We start from the raw sequence: 26330 nt of genomic DNA on the forward strand, positions 1-26330 counted from the left end.
CCCCTTGAGCAGCTCTTCATTTCAATGACTTTACGAAAAGGTCATCTTCACCGAGACATGCACTGACACACTGACAGAAGTGATAGAAAATACAGTGAAGACAAATGAAGCCAGATACAAAGGCAGGGGAAGAGAATTCGATAATACAGAAGAGCAAGCTGGGAAAACGAAGCTGGAGAACGTGCGCCGGAGCCGCACGCTTCGGTTGGTTCATGGTTTGCATTCTGGGGACGCTGTGCTGCACACAAGGAGTTTAATTTCCAGACAGAAAATAAAAAATATCTCCCTGCTTTTCAAAAGACACGCACTTGTTGACTCTGAATCACATGTGAAGGATTCTAAAAGGTCACAGGCATACCTCTAAGTCTTCCCAGAACTCTTCCCGAACTTCCCTCAAGTTTATGTTCAGAATCTGCTAGAAAAAGATGGCATATTTCAAAATGAGTCCCAGTCACCTTCCTCAATCCATGGGCTCAACTTTCAACACAAAATAAGGAATTAATTCATGAATGATTAATAACAAGGCCTGGCTCTTGTCCGTATGTATTCTTAGAATACTAAGGGAAAATAAAGGCAATATGTTATTGTGATATATACAAAGGCCAGAGCTGGGTTTGACTCCTGCCTGTGTCTCTTACAGGCTGTGTGATCTCAATAAATTACTTCTCCGAGCCTCAGTTTTCTCTTCTGAGAAAAGAGAGGTCAATGACAATCCCTACGTCTCTGTAAGGTTTAGATGGGATACTGCATGTGACACGCTTATAACAGGGCCTGGTACACACACAGTAAATGCTCAGTAAATATTAGTTACCTTTATTAGGAAAAAATTCAGTCACCAGTAATGTGTAAAAATTTGGAAGCTTATTACAATTTTAGGAATATTGGTCTGAGGTTTTTGTCTTTCTATTAAGAACAGTACCTGTCCTGCTTGAGAAAGCTTTGGATCCACGTACACCATTACCTTTTTATGTAAGACGGAAGGCAAAAAACCTGAAACCCTGAGTACTTTCAGCCATACAAGGTGACCCCAATTCCAAAATTTGGGCTCCCCAAATTCCAGCCCATCTCCATGAAGAATTGACTTTCTTTCCTTAGTCAGGGGCAGAACTCCTTATGGACTTCATTTCTCTGTGTGCTGTGTATCTCCCTGCACTCTTTGCCCTGCTTCCAACACTCCCTTAAGGGCTGTGGTCAGGGAAAGAAGGCTCAAAGTCTCTAACCAGGAGAGGGGGCAGCAACATGGAGAAAGCTCACAGGCAGAGGACAGAGCAAAGGTAGGAGTTGGTGGGGAGAGAAATAGGCAAGAAGGGAAGAAAAATCTGGTGAGACCGTTAGAAAGCCAACTAATTAGACTGTATATTCCATAAGGATGCGGGACAGTCCCTAGTCAGTTTTGCATCCCCTGTGCCTAGGACAGTGTCTGATGTGGAGCTGACATGCTGTAAGGGTATGCTGAATAAGTGGAAGGCCCTTCATGTGGGTTATTAAAAACCCTCAGAGACTGGATAAGATCTATCAGGAACAAATGTTGAAAAAAGGTGAGAAGCTGATCTACTTTTAGAATTAAATGTATTAGACTGAACCGTATAAAACTGTAGTTTTCTAAATAAAACATGATTGAACAATGGCAGTTTCATATGGTTCGACCTGGGTCCCTGTCTTCCCAACACACACCTGTAAACTCAGTATCCCGGTAACAGTGCCACCCACGTGTGCTAACAGCAAACAGGGGACACCAAACCTTCTCTACTCCCCAGCCACTCCTCCTCCAGTGTGGGTTGATTACCAACATTCTTGCTACCTGCCCCCAGGCCCCATGTGTTCCTGATACTGTGTATTTATCACTGTACTTACCACCCTCTCTTAATACCTTTATGTGTCATTTCTTTTTTACGTGTCATCTATTCTGTGAGCTCCATTTATTTATTCAGTCATTTTCCCAATGACTATTTATCAAACCCCTAGTGCCAGGAACTGTTATTTGTGCTGGGGATATATCAGTAAACAAGTAAACATACAAGATTCTTGCTCTTTTGAAGCTTCCATCTAACTCCATGAAGATGATGACTACATTTACTTATCTTTGCCTCTGCTTAACACAGTTCCATACCCATAACAAGGGCTCCATAGCAGTCCCTTTTGGGAAGAGTTAGCTGTATTTTTGCAGAGCTTTACTGATTGCAGATGAAAAGCAAAAGGAAGTCCTAGAAAAATTCCCTTTCACAAATTATTAAATTAAATCCTCTGGTTTTGTTTCTGTGTCAGGGCTTTGCCATGGGCACTGAATCCCTGCCATGGTCGCCTTGGCCTGAAATACGATCAGATGCTGTTTCTTGATCAAATGCTTCCTTCCACCCTGGTCCATGGATGTCTTCCCAGGCATAGCTGTAGCCTCCTGCCTTAGGACCTGGGGACCCAGCTAAAGGACTATTCCCGACAGGTGAGGATCACAAGTTGGATTATTTGTTCATTTATGTGGATACCTTGAAAGGAACTCAGCTACTGGGTCCTATAATATGATAGTGATCTGATAAAATACTGACACCAGTATTGGACCCTCCCTTGTTTGGTTAGGGAAGGCTGATGGCCTAAATTATGACTATTTAAAAACTATCAAATGGTTTCTTATAGAAATAGTTGGTTTCCTGAGAGAGCTGAGGTTTAAGACAAGTATCTCTTATGACTTCTTATGATGTTTATTACTTTATTACTAATGATTATTCCTAATAATTATTGGTGGTATTAATTGAGCACTTACTAAGTGCCAGGTACTGTGATAAATGCTTTACATACATTATTTCATTTAATCCTTACACAACCTTGTGAGTATTTTATTCCCACTTTATAGATGAAGTGGCTTAGAAAGATTAAGTAATTTGCCCAAGGTCATGTAGCTAGGAGCTAGAGCCAGGACTAAGGAAAAATACAACTTCTAAAATACTGACCCAGGCATTTTGAGGACTGGGCCTGTTTCTAACAGAAGGGATCTCCTCCTTCCTGACCCTTCAGCTAATTTATACTGACTCTACTTATCTACGCAGTTTCATATGGAGACATTAAATGGGTTTAAGCCAATGCTAAGAGGCAATAATAAAGGTTATATTTTAATCTAACTATCCAAATTTTGAAGCTCCAGATATATTTTCCACTGTGATACTAACTATAGACAATATTTGGAACATAGACAATGTTGAAAAAGGTAGAGAACACAAGAAAAAAAGAAAAACACTGAAAAACATCACAACCAAACTTTGAGGATAATCAGGCCAAACATTCTTTCGAAGGTAAGGTTCCAAGTTCAAGGGGCTCATTTTACTTGCCTCCAAAGGCCCTTGATTTTTTCCACCGAATAAATAAGGCAATGGCCAGCAGGACAACCACCGGAATAACCAGAAGGGTTGTAATGAGAATCACGGGCACTCCCGAGCCTGGCTCTTTGATCAGTTTCTGTTTCTCTTGCATCTTCTGTAATTCTGAGGAGGCAGGTTTGTTCTCCATTTTGGTTTCAACAACTGCCTCGGATTCTTCAGGGAAAGAAGAGTTTACAATATTCAACTAACTCAAAGACTCCAAAACCCTCCCACCCGCCCCTACCCAGTCAAATTAACAGCTGCTCATGAAGAACTTGTTGAGCTCAATGCATGTGGGGTTCATAGTTCAATATCTGCATCTACCGAGCTGGCAATTGTGACTAGCAAACTCCCAGTGAATGATTTTTCACCTTTAAATTGGGTTTCTTTGGTTCTGCCCTTTGTTCCCTCTTTAACTATAATTCCACAAAAGATACATCCTACTTTTGCATTTTTTCAAAGTTAAAATGGACAGGCAGCATGGTGTAGGGGACAGAACTGGTGTGCACGGTGGAGTCAGATGAATCTGGGCTCAAATCCCAGTTCTCCTACATAGCCAGCGTGTGTAACTTTGGGCAAGTTACTTAAGTGATCTGGGCCTTGGAAACCTCCTCTGTATAACTGTGATGATGATAACAACCTCCTTCATGAAATTATTGAGGATAAATGTTTATCATAAAAAAGGTGCTTAATATGTATTTGTTTCCTTGTGTCTTCGGTTTATGAACCTCTTTCATGTTCAATGAATTATTGGTACCTCACATGCATAGTTGCACATATTAATTCTAGAATTATGAAATGGAAAAAGGAACTGTGTCCTTTCCAGGTTCTTTTCTACCATTCCCAGCAAGCTGTAAGTGCACACAGATGCACTGTATGTCCATTTGTTGTTGATGAAAATAACTTACACAACTATTCTGTGATATTGGCAGGTATCTGGGTAGATACCAGGCCTAAAGTACTGCTTGGGAAATTGATAGAATAAAACCATATAAGCAGCTGCAGGAATCTTAATAACTACTGACTTGAAAATGAGGTTGAACCTTGAGGCATTCTTGCCCCCAAGAAGCACATATATGTGTTTGTACAGGAACCCCGTGTGTGAAGGCTGGAAGTCACAACCATGTTTGCCAAGAGGCTCACAAGGTTTCTGAACTTCAACTTCTTGGTGTGCCCTCTGCCCTATGATACAGAGTGTATCATATGGCCTCATGGAAATTTTGACAAAATGGCAGGGATAAGTGGTTTAACATGATCAGGAAAATCTTTGGTTAATATTTAATATGTATGGACACAGCTTAGTAGCTTGCTGGACACTTCTCCAAGGAAGCATTTCTTAAATTACTTAAGGCATTGTAAACACAATTTATGATACACACAATTGGGAGGTCCCAGGTTTTTGCCTCAATATTCTGAGCCAGCCTCCTTCCCAGTCTCAGTTAAATCTATCAAGCACGTACTCTGTTTCAGGCATTGTTCTCATTTAATCATCACACCAAACCTATGAGTGGGCACTATTATTATCACCATTTTACAGATGGCCCCCCAGTCTTCATTTCCTTCCCTGTACTGTGATTAAGGGGAGACCATTATTTCTCTTCCTTTATCCACTGACGTGGGTCTTGAAACTTCAGTGGGAAAGAAGGAAAGGGATTGGTTCATAGATCTAAATGGTTCAAATTTAATCTTTCTAAGTCTCAGTTTCCAAGAGGAATATGAATGTGATTCTTACTCTTCCTGACCACTAGCTGTTTTGTCTTTTTCTTCACGGTTGTAGAAAAGGTATACAAATTGTTCTATATTTAAGCAAAAAATAACAATAAAGAGATGATAGGATTAAAAAATATAGGCCAAAGATATAGATTGGTAGTCAAGAACTTGTTACCTTGGAAGAAGGGTTTATTTCTATTTGAAAGTGACTATAATCAGAGTAATTATATAGCACTTTCTACCTGTCATTTAGTGGTTTACCTACACCTAAGACATTGGCTGTACCAGTTCATACCTAGTTTCATCGATAAGGCAGAGCTAGGATCGGGCTCCAGTAAAAGGAAAGAAGAACTATGAAGTAGGTGACAGACTAACAGAATCATTTTACCATTCATAGTAAGTGTGCTGAGAATGAGGTAATGAACTTGCTAAGATACGCACACTGCACTTTAGAAATTCTTGATTTCCACATCCCTTCTGTACGCTGAGTGCCATCTACTGAAAATAGCTGAACATTCTAACTTTTGGAACCAGTTGAAGTATGTTTAGATTTTAAAAGATGCTCTACATTTTAAAGAAAAAGACTAAAAAATTTTAATTTCCCAATATAAAAGAAAAAATTGCTGCTCTTCTTAGAAGCCTTTATAAGTGGAGTAAAAAGCCTAAAAAATCGTTATCACTTAAGAGACTAAGAATTCCATTCAAAGCGTAAAGAACAATCTAAATTCTGTCACTTTTACTCTTTATCCTAAATTCTTTAATTAAAACCCCCAGTAATTTAGAGCACCCCTGATGAAGATGGAATGGAGAAGCTCTAAGATTAGCCAGGACCTGGGGCTTCTGGAAGGTGGGGGTACCCCATGGGACATTGTGACATTCTCCTATATGAGGCCAGATGTATTCAATCTACAACAAAATATGTCTTCAAACAAGCTTTCTTGGAATATCTAGAGATACTTGGAAATAAAAAGAATTTTGAAAGCTGATGTACAGAAGTTTTTTCCTTCTTCTTTAAAGCAATGCATTTAGAAAGGGAGGCTAGGTGCACTCCTGTGTGAGCTCACACACACAAGCACGTGCATGTCTCTCCCCCCTTGACAGAAGGGGAGAAGCCCAGAGACCACTTGGAGTAACCGGGACAGGAAAGGAGAGACATTCTTAATACAGCAACATAGAGCAATTATTACCCAGTCCATCACAGATGGAACTGAAGGCTGAAGGTTGTAGATGGCATACTGGCAAGTAACATGTTAGAAGACATGTAAAGTACATATAGCACCAATGAGATTACAGGCATACTTTGGAGCTATTGCGGGTTCAGTTCTGGACCAACGCAATAAAGCAAATATTGCAATTAAGTGAGTCACATAAATTTTTTTGTTTGCCAGTGCATATAAAAGTTATCTTTACACTATACTGTAGTCTACTAAGGGTGCAACAGCATTATGTCTTAGAAAACAATGTATATACTTTAATTAAAAAATAGTTTCTTGCTAAAAATGCTAACCATTATCTGAGCCTTCAGCGAGTTCATAGTAGTAACATCAAAGATGGTGATCACAGATCACCATAACAAATAATATTGAAAAAGTTTGAAATATTTCAAGAATTTCCAAAGTGTGACACAGAGACACGAAGTGAGCAAATGCTGTTGGAAAACGGCGCCGATAGACTTGCTCGATGCAGGGCTGCCATAAACCTTCAATTTGTAAAAAACACAAAGTGCGTATCTGCAAAGTGCAATAAAACGAGTATTCCTGTACTCATTTTTTGGTTTGTTTAATGCAATGTGCCTCCCCTACAATGTGCTGCTCTCCATAAGGTCTAAGATGCTAACTGCTAAAAATAGAGAATTTATTTTTATTTTCTCAAATCTGATTTGCCATCATCATCTTGTACGGTGGGGGTGGGGAAGGGGTGAAGGGCTATGCTTTTGGTGGGATATTGGCATATCTATTTTATCCCTAGTAACTTTATTTGAAAGTTTCAATCCCTTTCCTAAGTTTCTATCATCACAAATTCTCTTATGCCTGAAACTCCCTGAGAACACAACACTGGTTCTGAAACTCTATTCCTGATCGGTTGTGTAACCGTTCACAGTAGGGATGAGTGTCATCAAAGGTTACTCGAATTTCAAAATTTACAATTACCATGTATCTACAGGGCTGTTAAGTCTGGGATGGTGTTTCTCCCTCTCTTTGTAAGAGGTGGTTTAAATTAAGCTTCCAGATTTTGATAAAAGACAAACTCTTGGAGATCCAGAATGATTTATATTCCTTTTTGTAATAAGAAAATAATCTTTTAAAAAAAAGTTTAATGAGAGTCATACGGGTTCAAAGAGGACTAGAACAAGTTCATTTGGGTTTGGCTATTCCTAACTATTAAAATGGAACTGTCAGGACAAGGCATTTCAATTAAATTGACTATTTGAGCTGCTGAGAGGTTTCTCGACCAAACAGACTCAGTGGTGTGCAGGAGAGAGGATGTGGCCAATGGGTGAGATCGGTGTGGGTGGGCTGTTCACAGCAGGTCAGCCAGTATAGTCTCAGAGTTTTGGTGGGATCTATTTAAATAGAAATGGTCTGAGGCCACTTCGAAATCCCAGAGATTTCAGAGTAAACTGCAACCATCTGCAACCTGTAGTTCCTGGAAGAATTTATGGTGAATGAATTGGTGGTATTGATCTCTCCTCAGCAGTACAGTAATAGTGGTTAAGAGCATAGCTTTGGTGCCAGACTGGTTTAAATTCTGGCTCTACCATTTAATATCTTAGTAGTAATTCTGATCCTCAATTTTCTCACATATGTAAAATGGGGATAATAGCAATTATCATATGGTTGGTGTAAGGATTAACCTTAATTCTCTGTATAGCCCATTTTTTGTGCTCCATAAATGATAGCTCTTATTAATAACAGTATCTTTTCCAACGTCTTTATTCCAGGGCAAATAGAACTTATCGATAACTCTTTATATAACAATAACAGAAAAATAGCGGATCAGGAACTTCTTCAATATGTGTAGTATGAATGTCACTCAGTAGTGTCACCTGGGTAGAATCTCTACAAATGCCAAACAGTTGCTATTTATTTATTTTATAATATTATCTTACCCCTTTCAACCTTGAGCCGGCTATATTTTCTTATCTGCCTATATAAAATCCCTAAACTGCCTCTTGGTTCTTGCTTCTTTTCATCTCTTTTCCACCTGCTTTCATGAAAAAGGAAAACAAGTAAGCCTAGGCTTAAGTCTTAATATCTGGGAGAATCATTTGTAAAGCAACTAAGAATTGAATCACTTTGCTACTTAAACATTAGGAACACCTCTAGTGAGTTCTTAACTACACGACAATGTCAAATCCCTGCAAATAGTTGAAAATGTATAAATATAAACTGATCCTAAGAAAGGGAGAAAATAATTTGACTGGGATTCCAAATGAACCCAGTAGTTTTGCCAGTAACTAAATTCCATTTCCCCATGTCTTACAATACATACCAATGATATAATACTTATTTCTATATATGAATATGCATGTATGTATGTACACACAAAGAGTCCTTATAGGCTATAAGTCTCTTGAAGTCAGGCAGTTTCATTGCTATAGTGCCTTACACATAGATGGCCCTCAGTAAATGTTGGGGACTGAATGGTACTAAGATTGGAGCTTAGGGAGCAGCTAATCTTTTCAGGCCCCTATATTATTAACTCTCCAAAGATATTTTTCACTCTAAAGATTAGAGCCCATTAAGGAAGGCCTTTCCCAGTATGCTGGATGTTATTTTTCTACTCGCCTGAGGTTAAAATACTTCCAAAAGTGACTGACTGACTTTTTTTCCTCTCTGAATGTCTCTGACCCACTTGTTGTAGATTTCTTACATCCCCAATCACTTTTCCTCACTTGAAATCAGTGAGTTTGAGCTCATTATTACTATTCCATTTTATCAGAAAAAGCAGTGGCAGCATGTAGGTTTAAAGGCTCAAGTACATAGTAGAAGTTATAGATAATTTATCAGATTATATTATATTTTTAGCCTGATAATTTTTAAGTGCAATCAAGAGTCATAAAAGAATTCAACACAAATAGCCTTGGGCTTCATAGTCACAAGAGGAATCCGACCAACCTTTGATTTCCTGGACCTCAATGCCAGCCTTTTTAACTGATCGATGTTCCATTTCTTTAACACAGCACAGCAAGCAGAGAGAAAATCAGAATCCCCAAAAAGAATATTTGAAAAGTTAATTTTGACATTAATTTTTCTCAGTAGATAATATTTCTTTAATTCGTCAAATACACTATTATATTAGAAAAGAGTTTGATACAGATCACTAATTAGGTGCCAGGTCCATGAATCCTGGATAAAATCCTCCTAGGGAAAGCTGAAATAATATTTCTAAGGTCTTCATATCTAAAATGAGATTTTCCATGTGGAGTTTACAATTCTGTATTATTTCTGAAATATCAAGCAGTTCTGTTTTCATGTGGACATCTTAAGATTGACTACTAGTTCTGCCATGTTTGATTATCAGTCTTCTAGTTGACAAATTGATTTGACTAGTTAAATACTACAATATAAATACACAAGACACTTGTATAGTCTTCTGTGGCAGTCTTATTGTTCCCAAGGTACTGTTTTTTCCAGATTTATTATTTGGTTGCATTCTGGACTGCGCAGAAGGCTTTTTCTCTTTCATAGCTGAATGCTATATTGTAGTGCTTCTCAATCAGGGGATATTTCAAAACAACTTGGGATGTCTTTCCAAGATACCCATATTATAACCCTTCTTCTTTCTATAGCTCTTGAATGGGGTCTGGCCATGTGTGCTTTGAAAACCTTCTCCAGGTGACTTGGATATGCATCTCTGTTTAGTACCAACCGCTAGGGTGGAATAAAGAGCCTTAGCCGGGAGTCTTAACGAGTTCAAGTATCATATTCCTATCTGTAAAATGAAGATACTAGTTAGATTTATGAAGTTTTTTCCATCTTGAAAGGTATTTATTCATTTTTTATTCTGAAAAGCCTGGGTTCAGTCATGCAGTTGGGAATTATCCATCTCTCTTTGCCTTCCTGTCTGCCTACACCTTCTGGTTCTTCTTTGAGGAGGCAGGTGGTAGGAGAGGCACACCTGCAGGGGAATGTGCAGCTACTGCTGGAGGGGAATAGTCCGTGGGCACCTCTGTGCACTCAGCCCTAACTGGGTCCTTATTACAAAACAGCAAAAATTACTCAAAGGACAATTCTGAAGACAACAGTTACCAAATTTACTTGGGCTCCAAGACCTGTACAGTATGTGATTAAAGTTTTTGGACTCATGATTTTACTTTTCTTTGTTATACCTTGTATTTTTTCCTTGTTATAATTTGCATTTTTCCTTATTATAAGTAGTATTTCTTATCTTCATCAAGTCCACAAGTCTTTATTATTTCTCTATTTAAAACTGCTGTTGTAGCTCCTGATACCTCAAATTTATTATCCGCAATTCTTTTCCTTAACCTCATCTTCTCCTACTGTTTGGACCCTGCCATATTTTAAAAGCATCTCTGGACACTGAGGTTTCTGGCCTACTAAGCATTTGGTACTGTTCAATTTAGAAAACTTAAGTTTTTAGTATGATATCGGTGGCTACGTTAGTATAGTTTTTAAGAATTAGAAATAGTGCCCAAATTGCAACTAGAAATCTCCAAACTATCTGGCCTGATCCTGATAGAGAAACTCTTCTGTCCCCAGACATACTTTTGGAGTTACATGAAAACATAGTTCAGTATTTTGAACAAGCTGAAGTCTAAAGGGAAAATGCAGAGGGCTTCCTGTTTGGGATGATATGTGTCTGACTCAGATGCTGGTCTTCCAAGATGCTCAGCAGCTACTGAGAGCTGAAGAGCCACGTGGGAAGTGACGCCTCAGTCAGGCCCTCTGCTTTGCCAGAGTCATCTCCTCCTTCTGGAACTAAGTTGGAATTAACATTGGCTTTCAATGCAACAGACATTACTTCAGGCATCAAGAATTTCCTGTGGAATATCTGTGGAAACAAGGGGATGACTGCCAGCAGAAAAAAAAAAAAAGTTTCTTTCCGCTTTTAAAAACGTTAATCCCTGAAATGACTACCAACAGGTCTTTTAACAACTGCCAGTCATACCTTGATTTCCTACTCTACTCCTAGCAATAAAAAGAGACGGACATGCAAATTTTCTGACATGTTTTTAAGCAATAAAACTGAGGGAAAATGTGGACAATAATGCTGTAAAAGTCATACTTTCAGTTGAGGTGAACTTCCACACGGTGTTGCTGTGAGCGTCTCCAACATACACGGTCCCGTCTTCAGATGCAGTGATGTCATGAGGCATGTCAAAGTGCTGCCAAAACAAGAAGCACATAGTGCGGTGGTGAGCCTATACTTGAGTTCTTCATGAAAAGGCAGACAAACACAGTACAGCACACAAGAAAACCATAAGCATGTTACTCAAACCAGAGGAACAATGATTCCCATCAAAGCAACTCTAGGCCAAAAAGAGTCATCCCTTCACGCACTGGGCACTGCCTCTGCCAGACATAATTCTGTGTGCTGGGAAACACGCAGGCGGCCTCATCACTGACTTTCAAGTCTTTTAAGACGTGAACATTTACAAGCAGGTTATTTTTTTACACTCTTGTTTAGTTGGTGTTCATTATTTACCTAATTATTTATATTTATAAATAATAATAATATTTTTTGCCTTCATATTTCTTCTACCTTTAGTCATTGTCAAATTTGCCTGTTTTAATTTATACAACTAAAAAGGACCAGGTCTTGATTTTTGTTATTATTCTCATCAAGCTATCATAAGCTTCCTTAAAAAGTATTTTTATATTACTGATAAGAGGAATCATTTCAAAGATTCAGGACATTCAGATTATTTCTGAAATGCATACTAGGAGATAAGCAGTAAGGTCGGGTTTTCTACTCTGAAGCCCAGTGTTGACAATATTTTTGGTCAGCAAAGGAAACAAACTGAGTGTGCCCTTCAGTATTTCCCGGCTTTTGTGCTTACTTCAGATACACTGGTGTTTTAATATGTCTTCCTTCATGACACATTTCCATATCAAATCATGCCATCTCAATCATGAGGACACAGGAGACAGGGGAGCCCTTTATGTGACTTTATCGGGGTCACCGAGTTAGTTTCTTGAAGAGCAGGCTTAAAATGTGCTGCTGCCATTTCCATCTGTCTACTGAAGATTTCAAGGGTGCCACGTGTTGGCTTGTTGGCAGGATGTGGATGATTTTTTTCACCTTTGAGGCCAGGAGGCCTGCTTGAGTGTACCATTCTCAAAAATATGACAGTGAGTATGAATAGGAACATTATCCTGACTTATGGGCTTACCAGATAGCATCTGTCCTCTTTGGTTTGCTGAGTACAAAGGGCGCTAATGAGGCAAACTCCTCTTCTAAGCCCACTGTAGGAGGGGCAGAATACATGCTTTGCAGAAACTACTGGGCTTTGAAAATCAGCAACAATTTGTCACATTGAAAAGAAAAATGAGACAGCCACGCTGAGGAGGCTCATTCCTTCAAACTATCAAATGAGCTTGACAAATGTGCAGGAAAAGGACAGAGAGCCAGAAATCAAAATACTGCCTTGCTGAAATCTCCCAAGCCAGTCGTTAAACATTCATCTTTATTTTGGGTTCAGCTAATAGGTGGCAACAGAATTGCATATCACAGGGAGTTCTTCCTCTATGCCAAAATATGTTTTTAGAAACTGCTTTGCAAAACATGTGGTTGTAAAGTACTTCATATTTTCTGATGGGAAAAATATTATAATAGGTGGAGAAACAAAGGTGAGGGGGTAATGTTTGAACTATTCACTGGTAAGGACTTTGCTTTAAATTAATCACAATATGTCATCAGTTCAAGGCTAGAATAAAAATCAACCTCTATCTGTGGTTCTCAAACTGATCCAGGGAGACAGGGGTTCAGCTGGAAATATTTTGGGGCCACAGGAGCGGTTCAGGGGGAAGCTCAGTGGATGGGACTTTGGGACCTCTATTCCTACTGCAATCACAGGCACTCAACTATAATCTTTTAAATGAATTATTCTACTGCTCTGTGTCATTTGAAACAAGATTATGCTGTAAGATTTAGTGTTAGGTTTTAAGACTTCAGAGTTGGACAGATTTAAAGACCTACTCTAGGCTTTGAAATCTTCTCTTGAGGTACTTCTCCCTAACAAAATAAAAGTGATCAGAGAAAAGAATGATAGCATCTTCCTGGGCATCTGGTGACACAGCCCAGGGCAATTTGCCCTCAAAATCTTATATTCTGTCTTAAAAATTCATAAGGAATTTGTGTTCTCCATATCCTATGTTTGCTCTAACACAAAATAATGTTTAAACTTACTTCATATTAAGCAAAATCATTCTCTAAGAAGTTGTACCAAGTTATGTTATGGTTTAATATATCCCGTGGCCTCAATATTAAACACATTTTAGAGTCAAAAAGACCTGAGTTTAAGATCCAGGTGTGCTACTTACTGTGTAGCTTTGGATATGTAATTTCACTTGTGTGAACCTTAGGCTCAAACACTGTCAAATATTGTGATTTTAATCTCCACTGTTAAGGTTGGAGAAATAACACGAATCTGGGGTTACTATTCCCTTCTTTCTTTCTTATTTATTTTATTTTTTTGGTATGGATCAGCGGGGATTATTCCCTTCCTTTTCCACATGAGCATCCTTGCAGAAGAAAGAAGACCAAAAAACGCCTGCCTGAAGGGTGTATGAAAGCCAATGACAGGGACCATAGTCTTTGCTATGAATATGGGAGCAAGAAAGTGGCGGGGAGGGCAACTATGTATCTTTTGCCCTCAGAACTTTTTGACACCATTTGATAGAATCATCTTCTTTATTGTCCTACTGTCTCAGCTTCCCTGCATAGAGATAAAGATGGAGATCATACATTCAGACATAAACATTCCTAAAGAATGTAATAGAAGAGGGAGAACTGAAGTATATGAGGAGGTAAGTAGTGGACAGGCACAAACAGTGGCATAGACACATTATGTAAAAGTTGACTTTTGACTTGCAGGAAAAATCACTTCTTACACAGGAGTCAATACACCATATTACTCTCTTCACCCAAACTTAATCTTTGTGATGATAATCTAATTAAGTGAAAATTCTGAGAGATTCATAAACCGGTTTCAGTTTACTGAGTCAACACAGAACACATTTCTATGTTTTGGTGTAATATCAAGTCTTGTTTATTGAAAGGAAAAGCAAATTTCATCTTGGAGTTAGACTCTCTTTTCAAGTTTGCTGCATTGACCCATATATTGTGACTTACTCATCGCTGAATGTCTGATGAATACTGATGTATAGGCACAAGGCTGTCTGAAATTTTCATTCAGGGCTGCTCACATTTTTACGAGAGTACGGCTCATTTAGAATCTAGCCTCTAGCTTAGCACTTAGTGTTGATTTCTAGATGTATAGTTGAATTAAAAGTTAATATCATGATTGACATAGTTCATTATTATTAAAAGAACAATCAAGCAAACACTGTGTTAATGCAAAGTGAAGACGTGAAAGGAAGTGAAGTATCTCACTTTCTTTATCAATAGATATGAAGAAGCTCAAAGCGGCGAAACAATGAAGATCAGAGAATCAGTCAGGATCTGAAACACTACTGAGGTAAAATACCTATTATCAATGTAATGAATTTCTTTCTGAAGGGCTATTATGATTGGATATTTGATTGCTTATTGCTTTTCAGGTGAAATACTTCTACGAAAAGTCCTGTTTGTTATCTATCAATAGAAACTCCAAAAAAAAAGAAATTTGTACAGGAATCTTTACTTCAGATTCAGTTTGGTTCAACTTGGATCCTGTAAGTTTTGTTAAACTTCAACTGAGGGAAAGGCTGTGCCCTGTTCTGTTCACCATCGTATCCTTAGTATCTAGCATAATGCCTGACACAGGGTAGGTACTTAATAAATACCTCTAGAATGAATTTTAATAAATCCCAGACTGGCTGTCTGTGTTCTAACATTGGCATTGTGAAGTTTTTTTTTTTAAGCTAGCAAATTTGGTGTCTTAGAGAATACTATAAGAATTTGAGTATGGAAATATGGTTTATCCAGTGGCTTACGACAGTTGCATTTTGATCCATTAAAGCTGATAAATCGTCACAAATTTTGAAAAATAACTCTTATTTGCAGCATTTTAGCTAAAATTTATGTACCACAAGCACATTCAGGCAGCGTATGTGAGCATTCTGATCATTCTGGCAATCATTTTGCAAAGAAAGCAAACTGAGGAGACAGAGGGCTATGGGCACACTGCACCACAGTCACTGTGTTTGTAAAAAGCACTGTTAGAATAAACAGTGGTATATCATTGCGAGGCCAAAACTAGACTTTAGTCTTTTACCTAAACCAAATCTCTAGAACTTGAATACATTCTAAGAAGCGCTATTTTCAAGTCTCGTTGCTCAGTGTAGTCATAGCATAAAAAAAGCAAACAAGATTTCTGTTGAATCTAAGAGAACTATAAAATTATAGTTTAACATACTGTGGTATCTTCTTTACCTGGAAGAAACCAGGAAAAGACTTACATTTTAGATAATCTAACTACAGTGAATTTAAACCTGCTCTTGTGTGCAAATCAACTAAGAACCTTAGAATTACGTACAGTGTTAATTTGCATCTGAAGAAATTCATTGGGGAATAGATAAGGACATTTATTCTAAATAAAACATAGTATACAGCACTCCTATCAACCCTGCTAAGAAAGTAATCCCATGTCCTCTAAGTTTTTAAAAAATTATTCAAGTATAAATCGAATTCCAAGATTCATGTTTTAGTTTTATTCTCATGAAAACTGATACATAGTTAATGTATGTGAATACCTTGCGCACTGGCTTGAAGACGTCTATAATTTCCCCATTGGAAAAGTTCATCACAAATCCTTGTACAGGTTCTTGGTCCTCAAAGTAAGGCTTCCCATTCACCGCAAAGAGCAAACCTGTGACAACATATCCAGTCAACCTTCCTTTAAAATATGGATAAGACTGGCTTTTCAATACATGTGTGTACATCACACAAACAAGAAATGTGGGGTCAACCTGGTTCCTCCAATTGGCAACAAAAGTAGAAAACAAAATACTTAGCAGATGTCTCTTTCTGAGTAATAAGATAAGGGGCAAGCAGGTTAGGAGACTAACTTCCTTGTAATAGAAAAACCAGGAACTGCAAAGCTTGTTCCACTTAGGAAGCCAGTAGAAATCAGGAATACATAGATATGGAGGAGATGACATAGGTAGAGGAATAGATATATAGATATCACAGGTATTCTAAATAGAGATGGGAAGAGTCAGGTTATTTAAGGCAATCATTTGGGGGTATCAGATCTTTTAAAAAATATGTAATATCTACTATAGCTACAAGTAGAATCAGAGAAAAATATTCAAAGAAAGTGAAGTTACACTGTAGATAGAAGAATGATCCAATTTTAAACAACTAACACTTGAAAATGTGAGATGCATATTTCAGATTATCAAAGACTTTTTTCCTAATTAAAAAAATTAGACCATCTTTTTATATTAATTCCATGAATACTCTTTGAAGTAAAATTATATTTCTTAGTATAGTAGTGTTTATCCAAAATAATGGAAACTGTGATGTTTTGGTTAAATAAATACTTCAGATGATTGAATATTATGTTTTAAAGAATTAAAACACTAAAATATACACAATACTAAACCAGTGTTGAAGGGTTTTTCATCTTTCTTTAAGGATTTCAGGATAGGGGTCTTTAGCACATCATATTAAGAAAAAATCAACACTATCAACATCAATTACTATTGTGCAACGTTGTAGAGAGAATTCCAATTATAATACACTTTGTCTTTTGCTGAGATTCTCTTTTTAACCAGATTTCCTCTCATCTTTTCTCCTGATGTTTTTCTCCTCATATTTGATTTATTTTTTTTCATTATGAACTGGATCACCCTCTTTGTTAAGTAAATGGTCTTGCCAAATTTATACTTTAAATATGAGGTAAAAACCAACATGAGAATTTATCTTTCACTGACATTAATGAGTCCTTCATTACTTTCTTTTATTACTTATTCCTTCGTGAAGCCAAACTTGTTCCTATTTCAGTCACTTGAGTCCCTTTATTCCATGTCCCAAATAAATTGGGGGCTGCCTGGGAAGATAGTAGCCATACACAACTTTAATAGCATAAGAAATATAAATATTATAGTGATAACCATGTAGTTAATGCAACTTTAATATAGGTATAGATATATTTACTAAATATATTGCAAAAATTGTATATAAATTCTAGAAATATATTTTCAGTTGTTCAGTATTCATGATATAAAGAAATCTTATGCTAACTTATTTTTTAATATGAATTAAATGAACCTTATTTTGTAAGTTTGAATTTTTTTTCTGAGTTTCTTTAAGTCAAGAAATCTATTTTGAAAATGAGAAAAAAATTCCAGATTTCATTGATCATTTCTCCTGACACTTACACATAAGCCTCACTTACGTCACCTATTTATCTTAAAAAAATTGGCTGACACTCTTTAAAAAAATGTGAAGCAGAAGTATTTTGAATACTGGTTTTATCAACACATACCATCTGTTGATGATGTGTGCAGACATAATATTAATCATTTAATAACTAAAGCAGATGACCATAATTAAGGAAAAATAAAAATCAATGTTTGGGAACAGTTTTTTAATCCATCACAAACAGTTGCTAAATCTTTTGAGTTCTTCATTATTTCCATATAAAGAACAGTGGCACTTGAGTTGAAAATGATTTACAATGCACTAACAGTTTTAAATATTTTAAGATCTGATATATAAGTCATCTTCAATCCCTTAATAAAAAAATTACAATAAGAGCATATTAAGATAAGACAAACACTTTTTAAGAATAGAGTGTAGTATGAAAAAACACAAAAAATAAAGATGAAATACCTGGTATATATGAAATTGCAAATACATTTCTTCCAAATGATGCATGCTTAATCTCTCGCACAAATTCTTTGGTGTCCGTTTTAAAACACTGGATCCGACCGTTTTCCCTGTCTGCCACACATAATTGGCCCAAATGAGGTACCAGGGCCAAGCTGTGAGGAACACTGAACTGGCCTGGTTTAGGATTGCTCTTAGTAGACTCTACAGAACAAAGAAAAACCTCAGATTTACAATTTGTAAAATCACCCAAAGTCTGACGCTAAAGTTTTATAATTTTCAAAATTCATGATAGTAAACCACTAAGTATCTGGAACCAGGGGAAAACTAAGTTAAAGCAGTTAATATCTCTTACCCACAAACACATTACAGATTTTCTCCCTATTTGGACAAACTTTAAAGTTTTGGGGTAGAAGTATTCTTTTTCCTCTTATAAGACTGTGTGTGTGTGTGTGTGTGTGTGTGTGTGTGTGTGAACAGCCAACTGGATGCATATGGAGGCCCTGTTTTCCTCACTCCAGGGGACAATTACATCCTAAAGAATGTGAGGGGTGGCCAATCTCTTGTTCCTAATGATGTTGGCCAATAATTATAATTAGAGATCAAGAGTCTTACTGAGCTGAATTAAAAAAAAAAAAATCCCACAAGGACTCAGAGGCAAAGAATATACAAATCAATTTTCACTGCAAAGTAAAGGAGCTGTTACAGTGGAGGATTACTGGACTGAATGTCAATATTATGACATAGTATGAGTGTGTTTCATGTTTGGTAATTGCAATCATTGTTGCTTTTGTTGTGGTCATCCATGTACAATGCTTGGTGTCAGTCTATTTATCTCTTGTAAAAATAAAATACAGTGTGTGTGGGTGAAAAAAAAAAAAAAGAGTCTTACTGAGTACCTTCTCCCCACTGTGTGATGAACTTTCCACTTGGTGAAAACTGCACAATCCGACTGTTGCAGTAACCATCTGATACATAGATGGCTCCTGTGTCTGGATCCACAGCCACGTCAGTAGGTTGACAGAAGTGATTCTGGTCACTGCCTGGTTGCATGCTCTTTCCCAGGATTAACAGGGGGGCTTCTTTATTGTTTGCATTCAGTTTGAACACCTTTTAAAAAAAGAACAAAAGCCTTACCCACTTTGCATGGTTCTAATTGACACACATCCACCTGACTAAGGCAATCAGGGTGTAAGCTCTCAGAGACTTATTTGAAAGCGGGTACTTTTCAGAACTGGATGGGACTCTAGAAATCATCAGGTCTGATTCCTTCATATGAAAAATGAGGCTTATAGAGATTAAGTGACCTGCCCAAGGTCATCCAAGTCATTAGTGGTGAATGGAGACTAGTATGGATGTCCTGTTCCACCCATCCCCACACTTCCTTTTTGTCTTTCCTTAGCTAATAGTATAATGCTCTCCAGACAATACAAGAGCAATAAATGTTTACTGAGATGATGTCTGAAGACTAGCTATGCCTTCTGAGCTCTAGTTTCTTTTCCTACTTCTTTCCCACCTACCCATTAAACAGGTATTAAACATGAGCTTATCTTTTAAGGGAAAGACATTATGATATACCCTAATGGAAATATAACTTCCTTTAAAAAGAACAAAGATTTGCTGTTTTACATATAAACGTATACAATAGAGACCTTGGCTCAATTTATAGAAGATTAAGGTAGCTTAAGAAAAATACATAAAACACATAAAGTGATTAAAAAAAAGAACTAAGACCTGGGGACAGAGGAAAGAAAAGCAGATATGGAAAGCTAAGGAGGTTGGGAGAGCCCAAACAGTTGGTAGAGTGAAGCTTCACATCTGGACCTAAGATTCCTGCCAGCCACACAGAGAAGGGTGACTTGATCATTTACATGTAAGTTTTTCCTAGCACTGAGTTCTAAAAGCACCATTTCAGATATGGCTGTTCCATTCTTTTGTTATAAACGTTCTGGGTCACAAAGAAAGACCCAGGGGGTGGTGGTGGTGGAATGAACTGGGAGATTGGGATTGACATATATACACTAATATGTATAAAACAGATAACTAATAAGAACATGCTGTGTAAAAAAATAAATAAAATTAAAAAAAAAAAGACCCAGACAACTCCAGAGCATTTTGAAAGCATTACTTCATTAACTTCTATTTGAATAACTGCCAAATGGAAGATTACCTGATGAAGAGCCACATCTGTGACCCAATAATTTCCATCTTTATCTATACTTAAGCCATGTGGCAAGTAAAACCTGCAAAATAAAGACAATTGTCTTAATTATATAACTACTGCCAAAGCATACATGAGAGGAAATTTTTTTGCTAATTAATTTGTAAAGGCAATATAAATTTAAAAACTGATAAATGTATACCTGTATTACTAAAGGAAAGACCAAAATGAATTGTTAAATGAAAATACCCATTTTAATAGAGACCTCCTTGTGAAAAATCTTAAGCGGTATTTAATCATCTAAAAATCTATAAATGAAGCCTATGTATCAATTACAAATATTATAAAGTATGGTATATTAAGTAACACAAATAACATCAATTTGAAAACAAGTTCTAAGATCATAAAGAAGTGTGTATAAAACAAATTGTCTAGAGAATTATAAATGGATTTATATGGTTTGAATAGCTTAAACATGCTGCAAGGTAATATAATGCTGGTCTAATATAAAATATTAAATATATGACTGAAAAGCTTTAAGAGTACCTACTAAAGACAGTAAAACCCAAAGAAAACAACTTCCAGCAGACATGGGCTGTGATCATCTAAGCAAAGAGAAGTGGTGTGCTGGATAATCATTAGAGAAGGTTAATCTGTTTAACAAATCAATTGGAACGACCTGGGTAAGAGAACTGTAACGTGGTCAGAGGCTCACAGGCTTAAGGAACTTGGACAGAGTTAAAAACACATGGACAATGTCTTGATGTGATTGTGGTCAAACCTGACAATCCACAAGCTACGTCTGTCAGCTTCTAGCCTTTGCAAGGTGTTGGCATCACAGATTTTTTTTTTTTCATGAGCCAAGAATGTAACACCCTGATCTTGACTAATAAACTGAACTAGATCTCTCTTTTGGTGAGTGAATGTGAGGGTTATGATTTGCTTTCAACATAGAAACCCCGCTGTTGGCTAAGCTGATTTAGCAGCAGTTGCTCTGCCTTCCTCTTTAATTCCTTTCTGGAATGAGATGCTTCTGATTAATGGGTAGAGCACTGAAGAGACAGGTTCAGACACAGTGAGTGGGGGGGGCTGATATATTAGAATTTGACCCCTGACTCACCATCTTAGAATCCTATAAAAAGCTAATTATTACCACCTCCATAAGCAGCTGCATTCAAAGTGGATGGCTCCCCGCCTTTCAAAGAAGCTGGCTTTCCCTGTGCCTAAGCAGATGGAGCAGGGTATAGCTCCTAAAGCTGCCAGGTTATAGCTGTTGTGGACACTCTGTAAGCAGGTGCCCCTTTCCTTCAATGACCATAATATCAGCCAACTTTTTTTGGTTGCCAAATGCCATCTAGGAATAAGACCAAATAATGAGCAGCTTTCAAAGCCAAATTACCTATGCATGCTATGGAAAGCTGAAAGCAACATTTGTTTAGTCTTTGCCTTGAGATGGGAAGAGAGAAGCCTTTTTTCTTAATGGTGATTGGTTGGTGAATTTGGTTATGTAACTTTTCTGCTCAAGAATTTTTTTTTTTATCCTTCAGATCTAGCTGAGTAGCAAGTCACTTCATTAGCATGTGTATCAATTCTCTCTGAAGCTCGACTACCTACTAGAATCACCTGGGGAGCTTTCAAACTACTATTTTGATACCTGGGCCCCCTCCCAGACTAAATCTGAATCTAATTTTTGGAAGCTTCCCAGGTGATTCTAATATTCAGTCAGGGTTTAGAACCACCTCTTTAGAAAATGAAAGACAGTCAAGTAATTTAACTCACAGATTTTTTCCACTGGACTGGAGTACAGCGGCATTATTTGGATCTATGACAAGAATAGTGTCTTCTTCAATTGGCCCGAGACCTCTTTGCTGGTAAATAAACTTACTGTCAAAAGAGCTAAAAAAAAAAGCATTAGAATGGAAAATAAACCAATCAGAAACATCAGTGAACTTGAGAAATGCAGACCATTCAGTTGAGATTTTAAATACAGAATCAAGAGAAGGGCTCAGATGTGCCTGACTTCACTCTTCGCCCTTCACACTTCAGATATACCATCAGCCTGAAGAACTAGTGAGTGGTCAGTGGGGCAGCAGCATGGGCAGTGCCTGGAGATGCAAGGTTTCAGACACACAAAATACGAATCGGCACTTTCACAAGATCCCCAGGTGAGTCATATTCACATGAGAGTTGGAGAAACACTACCTAGAACTCTTTTTTTTTTTTTTTTAAAGATTGATTGATTGATTGATTGATTGATTGCTATGTTGGGTCTTCGTTTCTGTGCGAGGGCTTTCTCTAGTTGCGGCAAGCGGAGGCCACTCTTCATCGCGGTGCGCGGGCCTCTCACTATCGCGGCCTCTCTTGTTGCGGAGCACGGGCTCCAGATGCGCAGGCTCAGTAATTGTGGCTCACGGGCCTAGTTGCTCCGCGGCATGTGGGATCTTCCCAGACCAGGGCTCAAACCCGTGTCCCCTGCATTGGCAGGCAGCCTCCCAATCACTGCGCCACCAGGGAAGCCCCCTAGAACTCTTAAAGTAATTTTTTTCAAAGATTCCTCAAAATGTTTTAATTCAATAGTTATTTTCTTTCAAACTACAAAAGAAGTCATAACTTAACTTTCTGTGCCATGATAAGGAAAGTGTAAATGGTAGCAGGAAGGGTAGTGATCAAAACTATGTTTGCTATTTTACTTGCTGTAGGTACAACATGCAAATACATATTATTAGGATGTAGAACGGAATGTTCAAAATATTTTGAAAATATAAAATATAATTGATTCTTGAAACAAAAATGTGTTTAGAGACATAAAACTTTTTCCATATAACAATTTTTCTATAAGTACAAAATGGACATCTATATAATAATTAATGTAAACACTAAAATGAATATGACAATTTCTGCTTTTTTAACTCTGTACCTTCCAGGTTATTATAAAATATTATGAACATGTATGTTTATATATATTTTTCATTTATATTTCTATCTGAATTGTTAGTAATATCTTTCTTTAAGTTGACAGTTATCACAGACATTGTACTTATTTAAATACCTGTTTTGGAAATTATTGGGGATAAATAACAAAGATAAGCTCTTCTAATGTAAGCTTATGTGAAAGAGGAAAATATACAAAGCGCCAAGAGACCAACTTATATTTTCAAAAGCAAAGAATTGATCAGCACATAGTTAAGCCATATGTGTGTGGGTGTTGGGGGGGCATAAAAATATATAATATATATATTTTGCCAGATGAATATTTCTGTAAAATAGAATTTCCCTTATAGAATCAGACAAGTCTGTGAAAAAAACTATTAATATTTTGTAGTTCAACTGTATAAGCAAAAGAATCTGAATAATATTAAATATTTATGGAGAAACATTTGCAAGTTTGGAAGGCGACAGACTGCTCAAATCTGTCATACCTCTATTGATTAGTTGGTTATTATTTTTATGGAACTTATGCAGAGTCCCAGTAGGAGAACAAAAATTTCAAAATTACATTCTCTTGCCATTAAAAATATACATCACACAATTATTTGAGCTTCTTGACTGTCATAGTCTTTTGGGTACATTTTTCCTGAAAGATACTAATAAGTCCCTGAAGCAGTTCTTATTAATGATGCATTCAATTGAATAAAAAATATTGATTCAGCTTTCTCAACCTAAAACTTAAGTAATATTGCTTACATACGCTATTATGTGTAGTTAAAACCACACACCAGTACGTAGAAAAAAAATACATAAGTTAACGAAATGGAAGTAACATCACTAACAGAGCAGATTTTATAAGATAGTCATGAGATCATTATTAAATTGAAATATAAAATTTTATTAGTTCAAACCAATGTAAGAATATACAAGGTATTATTAAATCAGAAGACACTGGTAAAGGGCAAACGTGAAGTAACTCTCAGTACTATGAAACACCAGAGTTTATCCTATATCTGAAACTGTATTTTCAATGTGACTTTCTGTACTAAAAACATCATACCAATTCCCCTAGAAAACAAAGGTATTGGATTCAACCATCAATGATCTATCTTTTTAACAACTTGTCTGTGATACTGGATAACTTAAGTTCAGTATGTCTAAGACTCATAGTATGCTACAGTTTTATATTCATATGTAATAGGATAAAGTCTCTTCATTTATCATTTCTTTTAAGGCCTAAGTCATATTTCTCATTATTCAGAAACATTTCATGACTTGTAGTGGCATAATGGTAATTTAAATAATGTGAAAATTATGTTTTCTCTGACTTTAAGGTGTTAAAATTTGTTTTCCCTTTTTTTTTTTAAAGAAAATTTGAGATAACTGTAGATTTACATGCAGTTACAAGAAAAAATAATACAGAGAGATTCTGTGTACACTTTACCTAGTTTCCTCCATGGTAGCATTTTGCACAACTACAGTACAATATCATAACCAGGATATTGATATTGATAAAATCCACTGATTATACTTTGATTTCCCTTTCCATTTTGTATTTCCTAAAATTTTCATTTATTCTTGCAGTTTATTTACTTGGGCATGGAATATACTAGTACATTACTTCACCCCACCCCCACCTAGGAGTTAGTAATATGGAAAGTTACCGAGTCCTCATAATTCTTACCAAGTGCTATCCACTTGACATGCAGACAGTGTTCTGACCCACTATTGACAGCGAATAACAGTGGCAGTCCAATTGCCTATTGCATATCTTGATAAAACTGGAGCCTATCAGACCTCAGCATACCTAATTCCGTATCTCTTATTTGCAAAATGACAAACCATCCAGGAAGCCTGACATATTTACTTGTTCATGATTTCCCCAAGCAATAGGTTGCAGCAACAGCAATTCTTTGGTCTGTCTTGTCATTCACTTAAATATTCACCATCAGTCTTAAATCTCTGGTCCTACTATTTTAGGAAATAACATTCTTACAACTTATGATGGAGAGAAAGTAGGTCTCCCCACCCCCACCTTCAGGAGCATATGTTGACCTCCTCTAATTTAAATCATGTTTTTTATAGCTTCAGCTTATTTCTCCAGACACTTAAATATTTACAAATGCAAACTCTAGTTTAAATTACTCTCTGGCAGCCATGTAAGCTCAAAGTCAAGAACCTGCGATATTGAGCTTGGCTTCCAAGAAAACAAGCTATGTCATGGAAAAAATATAAATAAACCCCGACTCACAGTCCTTATGCTAGTCAGATCGAATGAAATGTTGTAGCTGATGCGTAGGTAAGTGAAAACATCCTTTATCAATGGTGCTGTTCTGCACTGCTCATGAATACAGAAAAAAATGTATCAAGTAGTTGATATTTTGCTGTCACAAACCTAAATTGTGTGTGGGCATCTATACTCACAATCTAGAAATGTCAGATTTCTAATGGTGGGAAAAATAGCAAAATTAACTAATTTGAGGATCATACTCTTTTATTTTATTAACCATTTTTTGGTGATGTTATAATAAATTGTGAAATAGCAAATGAAGGAGCCAAAAGAAAAATAAGTAACAAAGTAAATAAGCCACAGAATAAATAAATCAGATTTTTATAATAAAAATTTGGATACACAGAAAATATCAGATCTCTCAACTTATCAAGATTTTTTTCTGAGTATCTCACTACAGTGTAACAACTAATAATATGGTTTGTTTTTTAGTGTTTTTCTTTTTAATTATCACAAATTACTCCCATGTCATTAGCATGTACAGAGGACATTTTATGTGATGCTTTAGACTAACCATTTTCCTATGGTATTTGGCTCTATGATTATTAGTCATAGTATTACTACACTTCCCCTGTATCCATTAAGGATCTCAGTGATTAGGCAAGTTCTTGAATTTACTGATATTAGCATCATTTGAATATATTAATTTACTTCAGTAACATAAATAACAAATAATAACATTCTAGAATTCTTAGAAAGATCATAGCTTTAAGGAATTAACCACAACACAATAGGCCCAAACCTTTCACTGAAAATCTTTTGTGATACCATTTACCAGATGTCTATATGTTTAAACTGGCAGTATCAAGGGACATTCAGTCCCTCAGTGGATTGGTTGATGAGTCCTAATCCTTTCACTTGGGATCACTGGAGCCTCATGCAACTAACAGCTGGCCCCTGGCAGTTACACAGGGCAAGTAATAAAAGG

At 36.8% G+C, this 26330-nt stretch overlaps 1 protein-coding gene and 1 long non-coding RNA gene across 10 annotated transcripts in view; one reads left to right on the top strand and one right to left on the bottom strand.

The window, feature by feature from the left end:
• PAM (peptidylglycine alpha-amidating monooxygenase) overlaps window positions 1-26330 on the bottom strand; it is a 283154-nt gene that overhangs the window by 1119 nt on the left and 255705 nt on the right. For 4 of the 9 annotated variants that reach the window (XM_082458073.1, XM_082458071.1, XM_082458072.1 and 1 more), the window contains 9 exons: window positions 21964-22080; window positions 20194-20266; window positions 18923-19133; window positions 18027-18227; window positions 15941-16056; window positions 11310-11409; window positions 9179-9232; window positions 3321-3524; window positions 359-415 (listed from right to left, as the gene is read on the bottom strand). In XM_082458073.1, the coding sequence (XP_082314199.1) occupies window positions 359-415; window positions 3321-3524; window positions 9179-9232; window positions 11310-11409; window positions 15941-16056; window positions 18027-18227; window positions 18923-19133; window positions 20194-20266; window positions 21964-22080 (1133 nt within the window). Of the gene's footprint in view, window positions 1-358; window positions 416-3320; window positions 3525-9178; window positions 9233-9264; window positions 11076-11309; window positions 11410-15940; window positions 16057-18026; window positions 18228-18922; window positions 19134-20193; window positions 20267-21963; window positions 22081-26330 lie in introns of those variants that run through there. The other 5 variants (XM_082458074.1, XM_082458077.1, XM_082458075.1 and 2 more) reach the window with 3 other exon arrangements.
• LOC309659044 overlaps window positions 18648-26330 on the top strand; it is a 464689-nt gene continuing 457006 nt past the window's right edge. The window contains exon 1 of the long non-coding RNA XR_014262539.1: window positions 18648-18908. This is a non-coding gene — a long non-coding RNA (uncharacterized lncRNA). The remainder of the gene's footprint in view (window positions 18909-26330) is intronic.

Source organism: Balaenoptera physalus, assembly GCF_965194825.1.
Source record: "Balaenoptera physalus genome assembly, chromosome: 3".
NCBI lineage: Eukaryota > Metazoa > Chordata > Mammalia > Artiodactyla > Balaenopteridae > Balaenoptera > Balaenoptera physalus.